Source organism: Galeopterus variegatus, unplaced genomic scaffold (genome assembly GCF_000696425.1).
Source record: "Galeopterus variegatus unplaced genomic scaffold, G_variegatus-3.0.2 Scaffold122, whole genome shotgun sequence".
Lineage (NCBI taxonomy): Eukaryota > Metazoa > Chordata > Mammalia > Dermoptera > Cynocephalidae > Galeopterus > Galeopterus variegatus.
In genome coordinates, this window is record NW_007726233.1 from 286,999 (window position 1) to 309,167 (window position 22,169).

At 36.5% G+C, this 22,169-nt stretch overlaps 1 protein-coding gene across 1 annotated transcript in view; it reads right to left on the bottom strand.

The window, feature by feature from the left end:
* Window positions 1-22,169, bottom strand: part of PRKAA2 (protein kinase, AMP-activated, alpha 2 catalytic subunit) — a 71,613-nt gene that overhangs the window by 29,957 nt on the left and 19,487 nt on the right. Inside the window, exon 2 of the mRNA XM_008588160.1 lies at window positions 10,424-10,565. Within this exon, the coding sequence (XP_008586382.1) occupies window positions 10,424-10,565 (142 nt within the window). The remainder of the gene's footprint in view (window positions 1-10,423; window positions 10,566-22,169) is intronic.

Below are 22,169 nucleotides of genomic sequence, written 5' to 3' on the forward strand. Positions count from 1 at the left end.
AGCTATTGAGATTTTCAAATATTATTTATATAGCTATGTATACAAAATAAGATTTTTCTTTAATTAGAACTCAGTTAAATAAAAATGAAGTAACCATCACCCTTGACTCATGGCACTCATCTTCACTAGTGTATAAATGTGGTTTTTATTTAATTAATTACAATTTTTAATAATATAATCACCTATACACCATCACCCAGGCAAAAAGGCAGGACCCTGACACCACCTTCCATCTAACCATATGGGGGGTCGCCCTTCCCATCCCACTGCTTCTCACCCAAGGCAGCCATCAGGCTGAATCCTCTGTCCATCCTTTCCTTGCTTTCTCTTTTATAGTTTTATTTATATGAGCGTACTTCAAAAAGTTCATGGAGAGATTCACATTATTCTTAATTACATTTCTCCATGAAGTTTTTGAAGTACCCTAGTATATATACATATATGTGTGTGTATCCCTTCTTTCTTCATATACATATTTCATATATATGAATAACTCATATTCACATACATATTTTTAATTTTTATTAGCTTTAAAAAAGGGTATCATGCTACATGTAATATGTGGGGACTTATTTTATTGAGATTCATCCATATTGTTATGTTTGCTATAGTTATTTGATTTAACCACTATATAAAACTCCACTGGATTTATTCATCTACTCTTCTGCTAACAGAGAGGCTATTTAGTCATCTACTCTACCACTACAGAGTATTCAGGTTGTTTCTACAATTTTCTTGTTATTTGCTGCTATGAACATTCTTGTACCTGGCAAGATTTTCTGTCTGTTATATACCGATAAGTGGAGTCGCTGAGTCACAGTCTATGTGAATGTTCAATTTTAGGATATAATGCCAAATGTTTTCCAAAGAGTCTGGCAATGCTAAAATCTTTAGAAAGCTTGTAGATTTATATATTCTCCAACACTTATAAAACACGATACACATTTCCTCTTATGAAATTCTTAATTGTGTGTTTTGCCCATTTTTATTGGGTTGATGGTGCTTTTCTTATTTATGAATGGACACACACAAATAAATCATTTTCTATAACATTCTACAGTATATGATAATATGTCTTGGTTATTAACTTTATAAAAGTTTACAGTTCCAATCATCAATTCACATTGAATCTGGCTTTCATTTTCTCTGTAAATACATCTGTACATGTCTCTAAAGGATAACTTTTTAAAATGTGTGCATGTGTTTATATATGTGTGTATTGAGACAATATGCAATTTTATCATGAAATAAACTTTAAAAATCATGAATGTTATCAAATATCCAATCGGAAGTTTTCTTGATTAGCTTATAATGCTTTTGTTTTGTTCTGTTTTAATTGAATTAGGATCCAAATACAATCCATATATTACAACTGGTTGATATGTCTCATATCTTTCAATTTATAGTTCGCTCCTCTGTCTCTGCTTTTTTTCTTGCATTCTTTTGTTGAGAAATCAGTTGGTTTGTCCTATAGAAGATTCCATATTCTCAATTTTGCTGACTCATCCTTTATAGCAGTATAAAGCATAATTTCTAACCCCCACTTAAATGTAAAGACTTGATCTGATATCAGTTTGATTTTGTTCTCATTTGTAAGACGAGATGGTGTTGTACAGCTACAGCCAAAGGCATATATAATGTCTGTCTCTATTTCTAAGATATTAGCAGACATTGGCTGATCAGAGCCTAGATTCATTTATTTATGGTAATTTAATGAAATTTTAAATGCTGGTCTATTTTCTTTTTTTTCCCTCTTATTTTTATTTATACAAATTTATGGAGTATGGAGTTGACAATCAGTATTTGTGTACAGTACAGCATATGATCAAATAAATATTATAAGCATATTCATCATTACAAACCATATTACTTTTTGTATCTCTTATGCAATTACTTCCTATCACTCTTCCCTCTCCCCCTTTCCCACCTCTAATAACTATAGGTCATTCTCTCCTTCTGAAAGTTCAATGTTTTATTATGGTCTTTCTTTGTTTCTTAGTTCCCACTTATGAGTGAGAAGATGTGGTATTTATCTTTCTGTGCCTGGCTCATTTCACTTACTATGATTTTCTCTAAGTTCATCTGTATTGCAAGTGGCAGAATTTCATTCTTTTTCATGGCTGCATAGTATTCCCATGTGTATATATACCACATTTTCCTTATCCAGTCATCTATCGATGGACATTTAGGTTGGTTCCATATCTTGGCTATTATAAATAGAGCTACAATGAACATGAGATTGCAGGTATCCCTTTGACGTGATGATGTCCATTCCTTTGGGTATATACCCAGAAGTAGGATTGCTGGATCATATGGTAGCTCTATCTGTAATCATTTGAGAAACCTCCATGCTGTTTTCCATAATGGCTGTACCCAACAGCGTAGAAGAGTTCCCTCTTCTCCTTATCTTTGCCAGTATTTGTTATTCTCAGTGTTTTTGATAACAGCCAGTATAACTGGGATGAGATAATACCTCAGTGTGATTTTGATCTGCATTTCCCTGATGATTGGTGATGCTGAGCATTTTTTCATTTACCTGTTGACATTTGTATGTCTTTCTTTGAAAACTGTCTATTCAGCTCCTGTGCTCATTTTTAAATTAGATTTTTTTTTTTTTACTGTGAAGTTGTTTGAGTTCCTCGTATATTCTGGATATTAATCCCCTGTCAGATAGTTTGCAAATATTTTCTCCCATTCTGTAGGTTGCCTTTTCACTCTGTTGATTGTTTCCTTTGCTGTGCAGAAGCTTTTTAGTTTGATATAATCCCATTTATTTTTTTTTCTTTTGCTGCTTATGCTTTTGGGGTCTTATGATAAAGTCTTTGCCTAGTCCTATGTCCTGAAGTATTTCCCCTATATTTTCTTCTAGCAGTTTATTTTCATATTCTAGTACTGAACTATGATCTAAAGGAAATCCTCACCAGAAACTTCCTCCCTAAAATCCCCATTGTCTCTGAAGTTCAGGTCATCAGATACCACCACCCAATACCTTCTCCCATTATAGTCATCAACCAATCTCCCCACTAATTCCCTCTCATTCTGACTCTTTTTCCCTCACTGCTACTGTTGCTATCATTTTTGGTATAAATGATATCCGTATAGATGATTTTCAAACATATGACATCTAAGTTCCTTGATCTCCTCATTTCTAATTATTTTTTCTTCATACACACAGCCAACCTCCCCATAGTCAGATACAAGTACTTTCTAAGACTAACTCCTCCAATCATGCACTGGATTCTTCCCCCACACTTATTAAAGGACACAGCTCCTACAATTAGCACATCTTTCTTCTACATCAATTTCTCCTTCTTGACTGAATTATCTTTGGTATAATATCTCCCATCTTTAAAAATAAACCCTGTTTGGACCCGCATTCCCTTCTAGTTACCAATCTTATTTCTCTCCTCTCCTGTCTATAGCTCCTATCTCCTCTTCTTCACCTCACATTCTCTCTTAAACCCCACATATCTGATTTTTGCACTCACCATTCCAATACTGGTTCTTTTCAAAGATACCAGAAACTTCCACCTTGCCAAATCTAATAGTCAATTCTGAGTTCTCACCTTATTCAATATTCAACAGTGAAAGGAACAGTTGATCACCTCTCTTAAAATACTTTCTTCACTTGGCTTCAAGATACCAGATTCTCCTGGTTTTCCTCCAACCTCACTGACTATTCATTCTCATTCTCATTTGCTGGTTCCTCCTCATCTCCCAAACATGTTAACATCACAGTGCCCTACAGCTCAGTCCTTGGACTTCTTGTTTATCTACACTCACACCTTTGGTGATCTCATCCAGTCTTAGAGCTTTAAATATCTTAAATACACTCTATATGCTGATGTCATCCAAATTTATCTCTCTAGCTTACACCTCTCCACTGAACTGCACACTCACATATTCAACAGCCTACTTGCATCTCTACTTGGATGCCTAATAAGCATCTCAACTTCATAAAACCAAAATAAAATTCTTGACACCACCCCCCAATATCCCACCTCAAATCTGTTCCTCCTACAATCTTTTCCACTTCAGTTATTGGCAACTCCATCCTTTTATTTGCCCAAACCAGACACCTTGGAGTTATCTTTGACTTCCTTCCTCTCACAACCTACATCTTATCTATCACTAAATGCTACTGACTCTGTCTTGAAAGTATATACAGAATATGCTTACTTGTCAACACCACCACACTATGCTATATTCCAAGCCACCATCGTCTTTCACCCAGATTACTGCAATTGACTCCTAACTGATTTCCCTGTTTCAACTCTTGCTCAGCTACAATCTAAATGTTAAGTCAAATCACATCACACCTCTGATCAAAACCTTCCAATGGCTTCACATCTTATTTATTGTCTGTCTTCCCCCACCCACCACTACATACACAAATATAAGTTCTTTAATAGCAAGGATTTTGTTGTTTTTTGTCCTCTGAGGTATCCCCTGTACCTAAATGGTATCAATTGTTAAATGGATGGATCAAAAACCTATCTTTCCAGCCTTATCTTCCTCCATTTCCTTATACATACTCTGTGTAACAGCCAAACTAGATTGCTTATTCCTAATACACCGTGTTCTTTACACTTTCATTCTTTTGTTTATGCTCGTCCTTCTAGAACCACCAGGACCTTGTTCAAATGTCACCTCTTCATGTATGCTACAATTACTGAACACCTACTAATGTGCTAGGTGATGGGAAGATAAAGATGATATATGACATCTCCATTTAGATATCTAATGGGATTCTCAGCTTAACATAGCCAAAACAGCATCCTTAATGTTCACTCATCCCCCGATATGCTTCTCCTCCATTTTTCCCATCTGAGAAAATGGCACCACTATCACCACTTAGTTGCTGAAGCCAAAACCCAAAATCCCAGTTGCTCAAGAGAAAAAAACAGATTCCTTATTTCCTTTCTTTTTCCTCCCTATCCAATCTATCAGTAATTTATTAGTTTGCTTTCAAAATATATATTAAATCAATCAGTCTGTTTCCATCTAGACCCATGCTGTTAAATTGAACTTTCTACAATGGTAGAAATGTTTTATATATGCTCTACAGTAGCCACTAACCACATGTGGCTATTAAGTCCTTGAAATGTGGCTAGTGTGAGCAGATAATTAAATTTATTGTAATAATTTAAATGTAAATAGCCACACATAGCTAGTGGCTACTGTATTAGCACAAATCTAGACTATCACTTTGGTTAAAGTCACCATAATCTCTCAGCTAGACTATAGTAATACCTTCCTAACTGGTCTCTCTGCCTCTACACCCATTTTACACTATAGTCATATCATGTCACTCCTCCAACTCTCCAAAAGCTTCCTACTTATAACAAATCTAAACCTTCAAGCACTACAACATCTCGTCCCTGTCTACTCCTTGACCTCCTGAACTAAGAGGACCTCATGGACCTCATTCACTCCACTCCCGACATTATAGCAGTCTTCCTTTTCCTACAACACTTGAAGTTTGTTTCACCCTTTGAGGTTGTTGTTCCCCTTGCTTTGAAAACACTCTGTCCCCAGATCTTCAAATGGCTAGATCTTTATCATGTTTTAGGTTTTGGCTTAAACCATACCTCTGCAGTGAGGCCTTCCCCTGAACCTAACCTAAATTAGCACTTCCTCTTTCCTAGTCACACTGAATGACAGCACCATGTTTCATTCTCCTCACAGCACTATCACTGCCTAAAATAATGTTGTTAATTTTTTCACTTACCATCGATCTTTCCCTGCTTGAACGCAAATGCCACAAGAGCAGAGACCTTGTTTGTCTTTTACCACTGTATCCCCAGTGCCTAGAAAAGTACCCATCAGAAGCAGGTGCTCAATAAAAATTTGTTAAATAAATAAAAGGAAAAAAGAAAACATAATTCCTGCTCCTGAGGAATCCAGCCTTGTGGGGGATATCAATAAAAATATGAATGATTACAACACAATGTTAAGGGCTTTGGAAAAGGTAAACGTTGGGTCCTCTGGGAGCAGAGAGGATGGAGCCAGTCTCGGGACAAAGTAAGTTTTCTAAAGGTAATTGCATTTAAATATGAGATCTAAAAGACAAGTTGGAATTGGCAGCCTAGGCGGAGGGAGACGTGGGTAAAGTTTTCCAAGCAGAGGTAGCAGTTAAAGTTCAACAAGCAAAAAAAGACTGTAACCTGACAGTAAGAACAGAATAAATGGACAGAATTGGAAGACACTTAGGAAAGAAAGTTGCAGAGCTTAATGGTTAATTATATGAAAAAGATGAGTAAAAAGGAAGAATTAAAGATAATGCCCAAGGTTTGGGGTTGGGAAACTATATGAATGGTGTCTTCATTCACACACACACAAAAAACAGAAGCAAAAGCAAGTTTCAAAGAGAAAGTTCAAATTAGTTTCAGATGACCGAGACTTCAGAATGGAAGCATCTAATAAACAATTTGATAAATGTGTTCCAAATTCAAGAGAAATAGATTGGTCAGAAATATAGATTTGGGGCCGGCCTGGTGGCGCACTGGATAGTGCGCCGCTTGGGAAGCGCGGCGGCGCTCCCGCCCGAGGGTTCGGATCCCACATACAGACCGGTTCCCACTCACTGGCTGAGCGAGGCGCGGGAGCAACGCCGAGGTTTGCAATCCTGTTGCCGGTCCCCGGTCCGGTACGGGGGCAACACTGAGGGTTGTGATCCGTTGCCGGACATGGAAAAAGACAAAAGACAAAATAAGTGCGCCGCTTGGGAAGCGCGGTGGCGCTCCCGCCCGAGGGTTCGGATCCCACATACAGACCGGTTCCCACTCACTGGCTGAGCGAGGCGCGGGAGCAACGCCGAGGTTTGCAATCCTGTTGCCGGTCCCTGGTCCGGTACGGGGGCAACACTGAGGGTTGTGATCCGTTGCCGGACATGGAAAAAGACAAAAGACAAAAAAAAAAAAAGAAATATAGATTTGGATGTGTTTAGCATAAAGATGACAAATAATGCCATGGTAGTAGATGAAGTCACTCAAAGAGGTCTCACTAAGAAGATTACACCAGCTCAGTACGCTGAAATACAACAATATTGAGTGGCTAGGAAGATAAACAGGGGTCCATAAGAGAAAGTTTTAAGAAGAAGCAGGAATGAAAAAGAAAAACATGGAAACCTAGTGTAGTGGACTGAATTATGTCCCCCCCAAACTCACTGAAGGTTAAATGGTGTTCCCCAAGTTTTATGTATTAGAAACTTAGCCTCCACTGTGACTGTTAAGAAGGTGAGAAATCCTATTGCGGTAATTAAAAGGTGGAGCCTTGAAGATGTGATTGGATCGTAGGACTGCGCAGTAATGAATGAATTTTAAATGGTGGTCAGGGATGTGGTTCTGAGGGTCCTAAAAGAAGAGAGAAGAGTCTCTCTCTCTGCTCTCTCTGCTTCCACCATCTTGCAAAGTGAGACCCCTGAGTCACTGCTGCCACCGTCAGATGGACTTTGAACTTCCCAGCCTCAGAAACTGTAGGCAATTTTGTTTTTCTTTATTAATCACCCAGTTCCAGCTATTCTGTTATAAGCAACAGAAACAGATTAATACACTTAGGGACTATGACATTTCAAGGTGGTGGTGGCGAACAATGTTAAAAAGCTGTCAATAGATAAAATAATATAAAGACTAAAAGAGTAGACAGGCAAAGCCATCTCTATCAAATTAGAAAGTATTTATCTTTTTACTGTTAAAATCAAATTTCCCTAAGAACTATGGAGGAAAGAAATACAAGAACAAAAATAAATTCAACAAATTCTAGTTCATGGTAAAGTTTGGATTTTCCTTTAAATCCTATTTGCTCCTTTTAATTTTTTAGCAGTGGGTATAGGCTGATAATATTTTTTTCAACTTGAATTAATAGAGAAATCATAAAATAAATATCCTTCATTCCTGGTATTTTGCATTCCAACTGCTAATTCCAGAGTTCCATTTTGCCACAAGGAAGCTATTCTCGGCAGCTAGTCCAAGACTGCACAAAACAAACTAAACTACTCAAAGGATCAGGTTTCTCTCCCTGTTTAAGTCACTAACATTATGCAGAGGCTATGTCAATAAGCTTGTTCTGTAGCAAGAATACATGAGTGGTTTTTTTTTTGGTTTTGTTTTTCTAAATTCTGATTCACAAAGAGGCAATGTAGCTGAATGAATTAATAAATTTAAGGCTGTAAGGCAGAAGTTTTAAACATTAAATTCACCTTTGGAAATTACTTTCTGACCAACTCTGAGAATGTTCTATAACAGAAAACAAAACAGCAAATAATTAAATAATCCTAAATCAGATTGAGATAATTAGTCAAATGAAAATTAAACAATTAGAAACAATTATATAAATGGAGGCAAGAAAACACTGATAAATATAACATCAAAAATAAGTTAAATTCTCATGACAATTGCAACTACTTATTGACAAAATCTGATTGGTGTTTTTAGGAACATAACAGGAACTAGGCCCCATATGGGAAAAATTTCCTTGGGGTCTTGCAGGGTTAGCATTCTAAAAGTGATGAAGTCAAGCTATAAGGCAAATACAGAGTTAGCTCTTCCTTCTCCACTCTCACTCTGGCATATGATACTTTGACCATTTCAGCTTTCTCCTCTTACAGGAAGTAGCCACTCAGTAAGAAAGAACAAAGAGATCTAGCTTAGAAATGACTCAGTAACTAGAATAAAATCATTACTAACATGGAGTAGAAGTCAGATATGTACTGTTTTAGTTAACTAAAACCATTTGGAATCATGAAAGAGGACTGGAATCAGCTTGTAGGTTGCCAATTCCTGCTTTGGGCCAATTCTCATTAAATACTGGGCATTACGCCAGTGCAAACACATTTAATCCTCAAATAACACAATGAGTTATCCCACTGTAAAGTTAAGAAATCAAAGGATGGGAGAGATCTCAAGTCACCAAGCTCATAGGCAGTATTTTAATTCTTATTATAATCTTTAAAAATCTCTATATACATATTCTAAACCATCCAGCTTATAGGTCCTGCATGATAATCTCATAATCAAGTACTGCTACGCAATTTCAGTGACCTCATTTTTTGTTTACATTTATGATTAAGTCAACTTCAAGTGAAGATCACATGACATTAAGGCTTCCTATACGAATGAGGGTTATGTGGTAGTGGTATAAGAACTGAGTCACCACAGGTCACCCAAACCCAAAAAAGCCTGCTCTGAACAGTCAGCGGCATATTCATTCTGTTGGCAAGATGCACTGCATGAGCCCCATCATGAACAAACCAATTCACAATAGTTCACTAAGGATAAATACAGCAGTAAGGACTACAAGAATGTTTCAAATCACAGCAATAATTGTTCCTATTGCTGCCATACTTCAAAATTAGTGGCTTAAAATAGTACAGATGTATTAACTTACAGTTCTATAGATTAAAAGTCTGACACACGTCTCAGTGGCTTAAAATCAAGGTGTCAGTACGGGTGTGTTGCCTTCTGGAGGCTCTAGGGGCAGAATCCATTTCTTTGCATTTCCCAGCTTCTAGAGACCACCTGCATTCCTTGGCTTATGGTCCCCTTCTTCCATCTTCAAAGCCAGCAACAACCAGTTGAGTCCTTCTCACACTGTGTCACTCAGACCTTGCTTCCATGCTCTAATTTCTTTTTCTGACTCTCTTCTTCTACCCTTCTCTTCTACTTTAGATTTTTCAATAAATATTAAACTGCAACTTCAAAAAATTTAAAGGAATACTAAATAATTCAAAGGTCAACTAAACAATTATTTGTAAATTTCTTTAAAAAATATTTCAAGACAGTCTCTCTTTTGTATTATCAGATACAAAAATACTTACAGTTTGATAATATGTACTACATACATAATGTCTAAATTTTCTATAAGTCTAGTTGATTTTATCTTAGTTATCTTTCAAGTAAGTTAACTAGCTTATTTATTTACCTCCCAATATTTATCTTTTAAGTTTCTAACTTACTCAAAAAAAATGCATTTGCCTTCCTAACAGCTTTATTATTGGTAATTATGGTAAGTTGGAGTTCTACAAATAACATACTATGGTGGATAATGTTTAACAATTACTTTCTACCTTTCCAAAAAGGAAATACTCTGATATGTTAATGAAAAGTGACTAGGAAAAAAATTACAAAGATGAATCCAGGAATAACAAAGTCCTGAATGTCATTTAAGGTGAACACTAAAGAGTCAACTTCCAAGGCTGCGTTCATCACTTTAAAAAAGTACCAATTTTGAAACAATGACTTTTAATTCTAAACCAAGAGTATGCAAAAAAGAATTGATGGAGGTTAAATGAATTATTTGTTGAATATAAATATGAAAAAGTGATATTTTTGTAAAAGGTTAACTAGACAATTATTTGTAAATTTCTTTAAAAAATATTTCAAGACAGTCTCTCTTTTGTATTATTAGGTACAAAAATACTTACAGTTTGATAATATGAGGATGACGAAAGAGTTTTAGATTTTGAATTTCTCGTTTTATCTTTCCAACAACATCTAAACTGCGAATCTTCTGTCTATTTAAGATTTTAACTGCCACTTTATGGCCTGTCAATTGATGTTCTCCAACTAAAGAAAAGAAAAAGGAAAAATTTACTGTCATATCAACATAATTATTTATTCATGTTTTCTTTCACCATGCCCTCAATTCCTTTACTCATATATACCCCTTTTATATCATTTATTGCACAGATCTGAAGTTCTCTTTTTACGTATGTCTCTTCTACTAGATATACTCCTTGAGGAGAGAAACTGTATCTCAGTCATCTCTGTATCCTCAGCTCCTAGCACAGAGATGTTCATTAAATATTTGTGGAAAGGATTACTGAATTCTATATCCCTACATAAAAATATAATCAACTTTAAGACATCTTTTGGACAAAATTCAATATATTTTGTTCATCTCTTTATTTCTCCTCTTCTGCTTATTGCAAGCCTTTGTATTATAAAAGAATAAATAACCACTACAATAAAAACTCACAACTACAGCAGTTTCATCACTATTTCATCAGAAAATTCACATGTAGCCCTTTTTTTGCCTTTTCCATAGTCTTCTTGTTTTCTCCCCATTTGATGGAATATCTATCTCTTTCAAACCTTCATAGTATATTTATAAAACTCATATGTCATTTGCCATTTTTAATCCATTACAAACATTTGTGTTTGTAACAAATCATATGACCTGAACAATGAGCTCATACCCTCCTCGAATAAGAGTACTCATCTGAATCTCTCAGGAAATACTTGAGCACACTGTTTTGTACATACAGATACTAAATAAATGTATGCTATGTTAAATGAAACAATAGTCCTTCCCCTTTTTCATATAACACATTCATAGTATCCACATTAATAGTGATGTCCTAAAATACTATTCAGATAAAAAAATTCCCTCACTCAGTAAACAAATTTGTCAGCCACCTCTCCTTCATCCCTCAATTCTATTCCAAACCTTCACCATTCTCTTCAAAACACCTATCCAACCCTTCACTCCTTTCAGCAGACAACAGCAGGAAAATAAAGTCCTTAGGGGTGATTTCCTCTATCTTAAAAGCTTACTTATATCTACATCCCTCCTTCCCCCAGTCTCAGAGATGTTGTGGTCTTCCTTTCAAAGCCAGACTCATCATCTTGTGCCCTCGAACCCGTCTTTTCTATGCTCTCATGTTCACCCTTTTTCTTTTCTCATAGCTCTTTCTTCTCAGCTTATCAACATCCCATCCAATCTTCCATCCATCCTGTATCTTACCACTAGCTTCCAACATTTATCTCATCAAATTTCTCAAAACAGTGGTCTACATTTCTTCCCTTATCACCATTCCTAAATTCATTCTTCTGCCTCCACTCCCCTACTGAAATCAAAGTGTCTCAAAAGACCCATTAACCTTCAAGCCAGGATACTTTTTCAGTTCTCAGATTACTGTAATCTCTGTTACATCGAACACCATTGATTACTCCCTCTTTTAGGTGGCATTGCTCTCTCCTCATTTTTTTACTCTCAGATGGGCTCTTTTATGTCCTCCACCTGCTCTTTAAAGGTTAGTGTCCCCAGGTTTCTAACATAGGCCCAAGGTAGATTCTTAAGTTATCTTATCCATCTCTCATAATTTTAATTACCACCCATATGACAATGACTCTGCCCCCTCCTTCAAATTCATATATTACAAGATTAACACCCACAAACACCTCAAATTTAACACATTCAAAACTAAATTCAGAATTCTCCTCTTCTTTCTCTGCCAGTCCTGTGTCCTCTACTTCATTTGGTGCTCAGCACACAGCCTATTATACTAGAAACAAAGGAGTCAGCTGATATTCTCTCCTGAATATTTCCTGGAGTCAAGTTTCAACTCATATGACAAAAATATTAACAACAACGACCAAAGTGACAATTAATGGCATTTATTAAGTGTTTATTATGAACTAAGCATTATTCTAAGTGCTAGCTGCCCTGCTCACTCAACCCTACAACTCCTCTATGAAGTATATTATTCTCCAGCATACAGATGACAAACATGAGGCACAGAGAAGTTAAATAACTCATCTAAGGTCACTTAGTAAGTGGTAGCACAACATGTGACTAGAAGCTGTCTGACTTCAGAGACAGCATGTTTAACCACAACACAATAATGCCCCAGTCAGAGTAATACAAACATGAAACAGACTGACGTAAGAACTGAGTTTCCTGTCCTGGAAATTATTTTTGTCTTAATAACTTTCTCAAGCAGTAAATTATCTCAAAAACCTTAATGAAGTTGGAAAATTACTTTGCCAGCATATAAAACAATCAAATTGGAAGAAATCAAGTTCAGGCAACATAACTTACAAACATTCCAAAATATATTGCCAGGAGTCAAGAAAAACATTATTGATTTCAGAGACTTTCTAGTCAATTAAAATAACCTAAATGATTTCTTGATGCTTAAGTAGTTTATTAGTCACCTTTGAGAATTTTATAATACCCAAACACTTGCCTGGATGGCCTAATAAGTATGTTTCTCTCTTCAAATCCCTGATAACCTCAATAAAATTAATCAGCATTGCAATATCCTTGTCAATACGATAGGGAATAAGAATTAAATTCTTCCTTTCCCATTTGATAACTAAAATTACTGTCTGCTGAGAACATATGTGATCTTTCCAGATCAAAGAAGACCAAGGACTATTAACAGCCAAGCAAATGGGTGTTTTGTTTTTTAATGCCGCATGGTTATAATCTGGAAAACAAGCAAACAAAAAAGTAAATGAATTCACTCCTTACTTTGTCTGTGATATCTGAGGAAATACCTGACTCATTTATCTTTATAAATAAAAGAAAATTTCTCTACGAAACAATGAAAAAGAAATGGCATTTTCCCTTAAAATGGTTAAGCACAATGAGAAGCTAATTAGATATCTGAGGTCAAAAGAGTGAAATGCATTAAGAATTCCCCCTCTTTTTGATGAATTATACTAGCCTCTTTTGCCTAATAACACCTTGAGTGAATTAGTACTTAGCCATAATTAATTAAATCCAAATAATGTGTCATAATCACATTCCATCTGAAAGCCAAATGACTATTCCTAAATATCCTGTAATAAAAACAAATTTAAGATTAAGAATTTCTTTTATGTATATTACAGACATCAAATTTTCTTTATGTAAATTGAAAGAAAAGAAATTGAAAGAAAAGGTTTGGATTCATCAAAGTTTTATTCCTATCCATTTAATTAATTTAAAAACATTTGCTGAGTACTTTCTACATGGAAAGACTGCGTTGGTCATAGACAAATGAAAAAGATTTTAAAAGTAAATCTTTTAAAAGATTTCTTTAATAGGAGGAAAAAACCAACTGCAATAAAAGAGCTGAAATGAATTTTGTATGGCATTATATCTGTCTGAAGACTGTGTCAAGGACACCTTATTTGTAAATGGTAAATGAGAAAGAACACTATAAAAACACCAAGGATGGAAAAACTTGCCTAAACTTATCATGTATATATATAAGTAAATATGCAAATCAATACCTATTTGGAGCGATAAGGGACATTCATGTGTTGAGTAGCTATTTAATGAATGCCCACTGTGGTAAGTGCTGCACTAATTACACTTACATTACACTTGGGATATAAGTGGTAAACAAGTTCTTTCACATGGCTAGTTGTATCCCCCAATATCTATTGTACTTTTCTTTCCCAGATATAAGATGACCAAATTACACCTGAGCACAAGTCTACCCAGAATATAGACTGCAATCCAGCATCTCTTGTAACTACAATGTGGCCATGTGAGTATGTTCTGGCCACTGACATGTCAATGACAATGACATGTAGGAAATAGCCCTAACAACTTCTTCCTCATCCCTTCCTCCTTCCCAAAGCCTGGATTTCAAAGCCATCATTCTGAACCCTGATGTCAGAGTTAGGCAAGGGGGAGCAACAGAAGAGAGAAGCCCATGCTTTTGAAACCATCAGGCATGATAACAGTATAAATCAACTGCTCAGACTTCGGCAACAGAGCAAAAACACTCCTATCTTGCTTAAGCCAATTTTGTTTTGAAGATTTGCACTCACTGCTGAATCTAAATAATACATTCAGAACACTTTAAAAGTCAAAAGGTTGAAATTTATTTCAAATTTCCAATTTTGCTGAGCAACCATATGTGAATTGATTGGAATAAATTATAATTTATAGCCCATACAATTTACTGAATTAAAGAGTTAAAGAGCTCTACAAAATTATCACCCATTAGGGGTCCACTTTGTTTTTCTTAAATTTTATCCAAAATACTCTCTAAAGCTATAGAATTTTAAGGGAAAAAATCTACATTCAAACTATGCCTTTTATAATTTTACATTTGATAAAGGAAAGAGCTATCCCACAGAAGGAATGGAACAATTTATATTGTTCTGGAAGGCAGAACTGGGGATAATTGATAGAAGTTCTTTAAACAGAGTCATCTGTTCTATGAAGTTTCTCCTCACCTCCCTTTTTTTCACCACTCTGGCCTTGTATTAGTCCATTTGTGTTGCTTATAACAAAATACATGGAACTGGGTATTTTATAAAGAAAACCAAAATTTATTGCTTACAGTTTCTGAGGCTGGGAAGTCCAAAGTCCATCTGGTGGTGGTGAGAGTGACCTATGGGTCTCACATTGCAAGATGGTGGAAGCACAGAGAGCAGAGAGAAAGAGACAGACTCTCTTCTTCTTTTAAAGCCCTCAGAGCCATGCCCTGACCACCATTTTTAATCCATTCACTACTGCACAGTCCTACAACCCAATCACCTCTTCAAGGCCCCACCTTATAATTACCATAATAGGAGTTCCCACCATGTTAACAGTCACAGTGGGGGCTAAGTTTCCAATACATAAAACTTGGGGGATACAATTCAAGCTTCATGAGTTTTGGGGGGACATAATTCAATCCACTACAGGCCTATACTAAAAATTTCCTTTTTTTAGATAACTACTGTACCCTGAATATACTTTTTCCACAAAATGTATAACACTATCTAACATTTACTCGATTCTCAGTTCATCTCTGAATAACAGATGAAGATGGAGGGAGTAAGAGGTCAGGTCCCTTGTGGTCTTTGTCTGTTGTCAGGAACACAGCTTCTGACAATAGTAAGCTAGGAAAATGGGCACAAAGAGATTAAGAATGTGCCCACAGTCACTCAGCTAGTATGTGGTAGGGCCGGGATTTAAACCCAGGCACCATGTCTACAGAATCAACACTCTTTACACCATCCAGTATTCAAACAGAGGAAGAAGCTCAACCATTTGTCAGGATTACCATAAGATAAATTTCTGCATTAAGTAACAAGCTGGACTAAATCAAGACTAACTCCCCTTCCAACTCTAAGATTTTTCTAATTATATCCCCAAGGATCACTCCACACTGCAGGGTATACATCTTTCAACCCACTCCCACCTCTTGATAATTTTAGTTGCCATTTTCTGGATGCTTTCCAGTTCTGACATATTTTTCTTGATGAACATGATGCAAGACTTCACAAAGCTGTATTTTGGAAGTGTAAATACACAATTGTTTTGTACAAAGATAAGATTATAATCTTTCAAATTCCCAATATCATTCCCAAATGAAGTCCAGCACTTTTTACCACAAGCACAGACCCTATAATTTTTATGAAGTTTAGTTTGGAACACTTCTTCATCTATACATTATTCCACATTAATTCATACCAAATACTTCTTCAATGAATTTTAAAATATCACATAACTTTGGATTTTACTACATCTAATAAAACAAAGAAAAGAAACAGTTAAAAAATTATTGATTATTTTAGGGCTGAATTATAACCTATTTTTCTGCTAGGCTCAAACAAAGCCTAGAGTTGCTGAAATATCCTTGTGCTGCAAAGGCTACAGAAATATTGCATAATAATTCGAACTATATCAGGGAAGGGAAAACTTCAGTCCACAAAAGGAATATAACTATTTAATTTCATATACTCCATTGGACTAGTAGCTATATGTAGTATTTCCTACACTTCTACAGAGTCACTGACCTGTGTACAAAATTTGTTTGTAAGCTATTTTGGCATTTGAAAAATTTTCTCATTGGAATCATGGCATTCATAGTACTGTCCTCCCAGGAAATTATTAGCCTATATAAGTTAAATCAGGTCTATCACCATAATTTACCTATGTAAGTAAAATGAAATCTATCACTATACCAAACATAGCTGGAAGAAGTTCCTTAAAATTTTCAGGGTATATTCAGAATGGTCTGACTTAAAAAGTAGGCTACAAAAATGTATACTAAGTCCTTCAGGAGGTGTCCAAATGAAGTCACAAGAGAGACTGCAAATAGATGAGCATCATCCTTCAGAGTGTCTATGGGAGTTAATTTGTAATCTAGTTCTTTCTCAGAAGCATGCACAAACTTCAGGCAGCAAGCTCCAGCGTGATTTGTAGCCAAGGTTATCCAATGATAGTTAATGATTCTTTCCCAGAAATCTGGGAGGGACAACTAGCAGGTGTATGTCTACTGAGTACACACATTGTTTCATTTTAACCTAATATCAACCCAGTGAGGAAATTTTACATATAAAGAAAGTAAGGTGTAGAGAAATTTAAAATGGCTAGTAATGGGCAAAATCTGTACATAAATCCTGGTCTGCCTGTCTGATTCTACAGCTTAGGTTCTTAATGATTATACTACACTGCACTACATGGTTACCCAACTAAAGCTTTAACTCATAATGTCTAAAATATTACTATTATATTAAAATTATTGTAGAATCATATATTATGTGATAATCACTTGAGGTTGGGAGAAGTGACACTCAGAATTCCAAGTTTAGAGGCTAGAAACATAGAGTGAAATTAAAAGTTAGAGTGAAATTTTTGGCTGCTCCAGTTAATAAGGTTCCTCTCATATCTCTAATACTTGAAAATGGCCCTAAGTTTAAGGCATAGAAAAAAAGTTGAGGGCAAGAATGAATGAAGGAATGAGTATGGATAAGTTCTAAGTTCTGGGCTTAGATGAAAGGCACATTTATCAGTCCTCAGCCAGCTCCACAATCTCCTTTTCTGTAGACCCCAGGATTGGAAACACCTCTCTTTCTACTGCTAATTGCTTTTGACCAAAGTATTCATACATTATGAAATACTATAGTGGTAGGAAAGGTTAGTCTCCTGCACACCCTCCAGTTGCAGGTAAGGCAAACTGACTGAAATGAAAAGGGGAAGATTCAAGAATCTTTTATGGTATTGGACATAAGTTCTGGGAAGCAGGTCAAGTTATAGTAGCACACAGAATGGAGGCTCCACTGACATTGGGAAGCTGAAGCCCATCCTATACTTATAGTATGTTATGTATTTAGCAGAAAAATCAGGATAAGGGGGCAATTAGAATGACTTGTGTGATACTAGAGAACTTCATATAGTTTTATAAGTACACATACAGTATTTATGTAACACATAGATAGGCCTCTGCTACCTTTCCACTATCATCTTTCACTATTCCTTCACCTCAAATGTTATACTTCAGTAATTTAGAACTACTTGGAATTTTCCATTAGGACTATGATTTCTCTCATTTCCAGGGCAACAGACACCTAGCTCATGATAGACATGCAGTAAATTCAGCAGCATTTTATTCAGTGGTGTCACCTCTCCCCCAGGGTGACAGAGACGGAGACACAAAGGATTACTCAAAGCCCATTTTTCCAGAGCAGTGAGAGGCCCGGAAGGGGTTAATTCCAGGAGACCACTTCTTCAAGAGAGAAGCCTTCCTCAGAAAAATAACCCCGAACTAGGTTTTCTCTCAGTTTTTACTATCCGGGCAAAAAGTTACAGAAAAGAGCACAGGTGGTTAATCAGTCATAGTGAAAACATAAACAAACTAGCTACATAACAATTTTCATTAAAGCAGGTGCAACTTAAAAATAGTCTAAGCAATTTACCATCAAAGGAGTCATAAAACTAAGCTATGTAACATACAAAAAAACCAATGAGATAATTGTTATGGCAACACTTAGCTCCCTAGGAAACTTAGAGAAGCAGTTGAAGGCGAAATGTGGAACCAAACACTAATTGGCAGAGTAACCTTGAAGCTTTTAACTCACATACTCTTTCATAATTAGGTTTAGCTGCACCAAGGGCATCTGCCCTTAGAGCAAGCACTTTTGCTGTGTTACAATTTTAAAATCCACACCAGAGATTTTTAGTCCTGTGAAAGTTTTCTGTTTTTTCCCAGGCTTAGCATTACTATGTGCAATACTAAAAGGTTAGGTTATTCCTCAAACTACAAGGCTTTGGCCTTGCTAAAATTAAGGACTGTGGTCCTACTATGCTACAGCCTAAACCAAAGGGCTTTGGCCCTTCTAACAGCTAAGGACTGTGGTCCGACTAAGATAAAGATCCTACTAAGCTACAGCCTGATCTAAGGACTGTGGTCCTTCTAATCTAAGGGCTGTGGCCCTACTAGGCTAAAGATTAAGGCCCTGTGAAATACATGTGCTTTATTAATGTTAGTACCCTCCACACAGGGGAATGAATGCTGTTAAATCTATGAATCATTTGTACTCCCAACCCCCAATCTCCAATGCTTCACCTGCCTAGGTCTCATGTGTTCTTCAATATTCAGCTCCAGTACCATTTCTTCCAGTAAACATTCCCTAACCACCACCCCCACACCCCCAACAACTCAACTGTCTGTATTAAATGACCCTCCTAGATACTCCCACAGTTTTTCTCCCTGGTGGCACTTAACATCAAGTGCTGTAATTATCTGGGTTTTTTTGTTGTTCTTGTTGGTTTTATTGTTAATGACCTCCCTTTTCACACTGACCAGATCCTTCAGAACAGGGTCTGTGTCTCATTTATCTTTGATCCTCAGCATCTGGCACAGTGCCGGACATATAACTGACTCTCAATAACTGTTTACTATATGGATAAAACGTGTGATTAACACTAATATTTGGGGTGCATGAAAAATAATTTAGCCTTCATACTCTACTAGTATTGCTGCTTTAGAATTTGAAAGAGGTATGCAAATTGGCTGTGCTAATTAATCATTCTCATATCTGAGGCAAAACAACAAATACCCACCAAAGGAGAGGCATTATCTATACATTCCAAGTCCCAAGTAATCCTACATAGTACTGCAATCCAGGAACTTCTAAATTGAAAAAATATTGATAGAAGAAAAAATAACCACTAGTACTAGGACTACAATTTACTTAAAGTCTAGGTATTATAGAAGAAACTATATGCTTTACAGAAAAACAAATTTAGAAAAGAAGAGATCCAAATGGTCAATAAACATACAAAAAGGTGGTCAATGTATCTAGTCATCAGGGAAATGTAAATTAAAACCACAATGCAATACAATACCACAACATACCTATCACAAGACCTACAATAAAAAAGACAGACAATACCATGTATTGGTAAGGATACAGAATAACTGGAACTCTTATATGCTGCTGGTGGGGATGTAAATTAGTTAAAACACTTGGAAAATGTTAAATTGGTGCAAAACGCATAGTAACTACTAAAACTGAGCATGTATATACTCTAAGACTCAATGATTCCAATCCTATGTATATAACCAACAGAAATACATAAATAAAAATTTATCAAGTGCTTTGAAATCTTTTTAAGAAGTTGTCAACACTGCTCATCCATGGACTTAAACTTTAGGTAGCAAAGATCTAAGAAATGGAAAGAAAAGTATAGTGTACTAGGAAGGAATTAGCCAGATTGGGTCTGAAAGGCAAGATGAAAGGACTAGACAATTCTGGGGCCTAAAAAGTATAGCAATTTGGGGAAAGATGGTTCTGATATCACTAGGAAAAGAAAGGTAGTTCTGAAAGGCAGATAATAATAATGGGTACCTACTACATACCAGGCACTTCGTAGTATATGTGTGTGTGTATATGCATATTAAGCACTACATATACCTTTTCTTATTTAAACCCTACAAGAGTTCTTATAGAGGAGAAAGCTGAAGCTCACAGATTTTAGGAAACTTACTTAAAATTCATATAAGAAATTAATATTTGGGCTGCCTAGAGCTCCAGCATGACAGGCAGCCAAGTGGGACCCCTGACAAGTGGGCCCAACTCCGAGAGCCCTACCCAGCTGCTGCTAAGGACACCTGCATGGCAGGCAGCTGTGCTATGGGCAACACTCCCTGTCACTGCCGCAGACACCAGTGCTGACTGAGTGGGCCATGACAGCCACCGCCACAGCAACTGCTGCCACAAGGGCGGCTCGCTGCCACACCAGCGATCACCACTAACTACCTCACAGGTGACCCACTGACCACTCATTGGCATAGACAGAAGGAGAGTCACCGGTGGAGCCCAGAGAAAGAAGAAAGAAAAAAGAGAAAAACCACCCAGGGTCACCAATTCAAATCAAGGAGCACTAGTATACCCCAGTGCACCCATTAGGGTCAGGAGGAGCTAGGCAAGGTGCCAACAGACCCACCCAAGAACACCCCACCATAACCTAAGAGTGACGAGACTCAAAGGCACTACCCCCCAAAATTCAAGAGCTTTCCCACGTCCTGACGAACCAACTCAGTGTTACCAACCTTGGTAAGGAAATACTAAGTGCCCCAGGGACTATGCCACAGAGATACTCTCATGTAACTCCAATGCTGAATTAGGCCAAAGTACCTACACAGAGACTACCATTGCATCTACCTGGAACCAATACCAAAACACCCCATTCAACCATCATTATAAAACACATCTACAAAAGGAACTCCCTCTCCTCAAACTGCACTCCAGTGTACAAGAAAAAGCAACTACTCTTCCAGATGACTAAACACCAACATAGAGATACTAGAAATATGAAAAAACAAGAAAATATGACACCACCAAAGGAATATAATACTTCTCAAATAATAAATCCTTTAGAACAAGAAGTCCTTGAAATGACCAAAAGGAATTTCAAGCAACCAATCCTAAGGAAATTCAATGATACAAGAAGACTCAGTTAGATGACACAACAAAATGAGAAAAAGTATCCAGGGCCTGAAATGTACAAAGAAATTAATGCCCTAAAAGACTGTAGCAGAGCTTGTGGAACTGAAGGATTCATTCAACAAAATAAAAAACACAACAGAGAGCTTAAACAGCAGCTAGAACAAGCAGAAAAGGGAATTTCTGATCTTGAAGTTGGCCTATTTGAAATAACCCAGGCAGACAAATAAAAAAAATTTTTTTCAAAAAATGAAGAAAACCTAAGATAGCAGATAACCTTAAGTGCACAAATACCTGAATCATGGGCATTCCAGAAGGGGAGGAAAAAGGATAAGGCACTGACAACATATTTGATGAAATAACAACAGAAAACTTCCCAGGTATAGGGAGAGATATGGACCTTCATCTCCAGGATGCTCAAAGATCCCCAAACAGATTCAGCTCAAAAATGTCCTCTCCAAGATATGTTATAGCCAAATTGGCAAAGCTCAAAGACAAAGAGAGAATCTTAAAAGTAGCAAGAGAAAGGCATCAAGTCACCTAGAAAGCCCCTATCAGACTAACAGAGGACTTTTCATCAAAAACCCTAAAGGCCAGAAGAGAATGGGTAATGTATTAAAAATACTAAAAGACAAAAATTGCCAGCCAAGAATACTTTACCCAACAAGGCTATTCCTCAGAAACGAAGGAGAAATAGTATGTTTCCCAGGCAAACAAAAACTG